The sequence below is a fragment of the Chrysochloris asiatica genome, unplaced genomic scaffold, assembly GCF_000296735.1.
Source record: "Chrysochloris asiatica unplaced genomic scaffold, ChrAsi1.0 scaffold00020, whole genome shotgun sequence".
In the NCBI taxonomy this organism is placed as follows: domain Eukaryota; kingdom Metazoa; phylum Chordata; class Mammalia; order Afrosoricida; family Chrysochloridae; genus Chrysochloris; species Chrysochloris asiatica.
In genome coordinates, this window is record NW_006408538.1 from 11,961,521 (window position 1) to 11,964,834 (window position 3,314).

General features: G+C 35.8%; 1 protein-coding gene across 1 annotated transcript in view; it reads right to left on the reverse strand.

Moving 5' to 3' along the window:
- DNA2 (DNA replication helicase/nuclease 2) overlaps nucleotides 1-3,314 on the reverse strand; it is a 46,093-nt gene that overhangs the window by 19,171 nt on the left and 23,608 nt on the right. The window contains exon 9 of the mRNA XM_006835829.1: nucleotides 1,755-1,946. Within this exon, the coding sequence (XP_006835892.1) occupies nucleotides 1,755-1,946 (192 nt within the window). The remainder of the gene's footprint in view (nucleotides 1-1,754; nucleotides 1,947-3,314) is intronic.

Here is a 3,314-nt window from a genome sequence, read left to right on the forward strand (position 1 = left end):
TAAGTTAACAAATGAGGAACAACTCATAAAAGGAAGGTTAAATTGGTTGGCACAACCTGAATAATGTAAGTAATGTCACTAAATCATACATGTAGAAATGTAGGATTGGTGTGTATGCACCGTACATTTTTAACAAAATTAAGAAAATTTAAAGGAAAAAATGATAAACATCTATGAATATATGGCTTCAAAGAAATAATTATTAGGTGTTTCCAAGCAGTCAGGCACTATTATTAAATACCATATAATTTCAGAGGCTTGCTGGCATAGATATTTAACAAAACTGCAGCTTTATAGTCTATCTACAATCATTTAAACTTTCTTCACTGTACTGCTGCCTGTGTTAAAGTCTAATGTTAAGGAAGTGGACTCCTGGTGTGGCGCCGTAAGTATTGGACTGCTTACCACAAGTTAGCAGTTGGAAGCTCAAACCCACCAGTCGTTCCTCAAAACCCTATACAGGGTCATTATGAGTTGGAACCAACTTAACAGCACTTAATGACAACAATATTAAGGCAAGAATCTAAGTATTCTTAAAGTCATATTATCATAAATATTCATTCTAGAAAGAAATAAATGAAACGGCAACAACTAAATTTTACATAAAAAATGCTATGTGAAGATACATAAAACTACAACTGTACAAGTAACTTGTAAACAATGGATATTATTAAGAAAATAAGATGGGCCTACTGGTGTGGCACTGTGGGTTAATGCGCCAGACTGCAAAGCCGTTTGAACTGCAAGGTTGGTGGTTCAAGCTCACCAGCTGCTCTTCGGAAACCCTATACAGGGTCGCTATGGGTCGGAACCGACTAGATAGCACTAAACAACAACAACTCTGGAAAACTTGAATTTGTATCAAAACTTATTAAACTTTTTTTAATACTAGCATTTAAAACACTATGTTGTTATTGTTGACTGCCGTTGAATTGGTTCTGACCCATAGCGACCCTGTATAGGGTTTCCGAAGAGCAGCTGGTGATTTTGAACCACCGACATTGCAGTTCAAACTGACTTTGCAGTCCGACGCACTAACCCACAGCGCCATACCAGGACTCCAAACACTATGTAAATCCTCATTAATTTTCACTCTGCGAAGTGTAAACAATTCATCTTATGCTAGACTCATTTATACTGTTGTCCTGATGAAAAAAAAAAAAAGACTTACTAATAATTTTTCAAATAAAACATCATGATGTGTATTTTAACCTACTGAAAATAACTAACGATTCAAGCATATAGTAGATGTAGAAGTGATGTGTCTACCTAGAAACAGTTCATGAATAACTATCTGAAGCTGTCACAAATATATGTAATAGTGTGTCTTTAACGTGACCACGTGTTACAGAAGAGAACCGAGCGCCACAGTTTTCTCGGCTGTAATCTTTAGGAAGCAGACTGTCAGGCCTATCTTCTACTCTGCTGTGAGGTGGGTTCGAACCACCAATCTATCAATTAGTAACCAAATGCAAACTGTTTACACCATCCAGAGACCTTTTTAACATGCTATATAATCTATGGGGTGCTGGTGTGGCTCTGTAGAATAAGCACTGGATTGTTAACCAAAAGGTCGCAAGTTCAAACCAACCAGTTGCTCCTCAGAAACACTATATAGAGTTGCCATGTGTTGGAACCAGCTGGATGTCACTTAACACGAACAATATAAAACCTGTATGTGTCATGACTTGTAAAACCAATCCACCAGCTCATGCAAAATACTTAAGCTTTACTATATTAAATGGACCACTTACATTTCCAAAGCCGGCATTAGCCATATATTCTGATAATTCTTTCTGTTGTCCTTTGATTGTGCTTCCAAGGTTAACATTAGATACCAGAGGCTGAAATACTCTAAGTGTGCAAGCGTCAGATGCTGGGTTTCTTCTGTTATTTTGGGCAGCATGCCAATCGGGACTGAACAGCCCGATTGTTGTTCAAATGCTCTAAATATAAAACTCCAAGTTAGAGACCTGTGTGAAACATACATTAGCTGGCAATGCTTTGAGGCATTTCTAAAATAAGTGCACATATATGATGTTCATAACTCATAACCATTGTCCCTAATTTTGATTCACTTCAACATCTTAGAAGGTATGTCATTTAAAAAGAAAATACACAAAGAATTGAATACTGCATTAATTTGCTGTCAATAACTAAGCCACACAAACAAAAGAAACCAACAACTTAAATTTCGTATACCCTAGTCTCCGTTCTTACGCAAGTTTTGTTTTTTTCTACAACTGCATTTCTCAACATCATGATAGTCATACTAAGACAGTCAACATGAAAACATGGAGAATTGTTTGAAGTTTTAATTTTGCTTAATCATAAGGCAAAACATGACTATATAAAACAAACATGTTATGGGATAGCATACAAAACACAAAGAACAGAACAAAATATTTCACATAAATGTACTTATTCTATAAGCCCAGGCTTAAGAGAAGTCAGTCTTCAGACTCTAAGAGATTCTTTTCTAAAGTATTTTAAAAAGTATTTTATATGATCTTACAAGTTCAGTTTGGTAAGCATAGTTTTAGAGCTTTAACTTTGTGTTCCTGATGTGATGTTGTGGCTTAATGTGCTGGATTACAAAGTCTATTTCAACTGCAAGGTCAGCAGCTGCTCCTTAGAAACCCTGTACAGGTCGCTATGGGTTGGAACTGACTCGACAGCATTTAACAACAACAACAAAGCAAAATACAAATAAAGAAAAATGTACCTACCATTAAAAAGAGATTTAAGGGAAAAAAAGGACTTGTAAATTTTCACATTGATTTAGAACTCTAGTTCTGATTTCATCTTGCTTCCTAGTCTGTATTTACATTTACCTTTTGTGTTCTTTACACTCACTGGCCTATGGAGGTATATGATCAGCTAGTGAACTGGCCACTTATTACAAAACCAGTCCAAGACAGGCCTACTGTTCCATCTGAAAGAACCAACTTCTCTGTATCTAACTAGAAAAAGGCCTGACATTAAAATAGCAATTAAATGATGTAAGACTTCTTGAAATATTAGTTATGAAACCTTGTTTTCAAAATGCCTATACTACATCTTATAATAATAATTCCCTAGATCCTAAAATGCTAAAGCTAATGTAAATGAGGTGGTCCAAGAACTGAACAGAAAATTTCAAAGATCAGCTCGAGAAGATAAAGCCAAATATTACAACAAAACATGCAAAGAACATGCTCAGCATTTCTCAAGCTGGGGGAACTGAAGAAAAATTCAAGCCTCGACTTTTGTTACTGAAAGATTCACTGGGCAAATTATTGTATGATGCAGAAAGCATCAAGAGAAGATGGAGG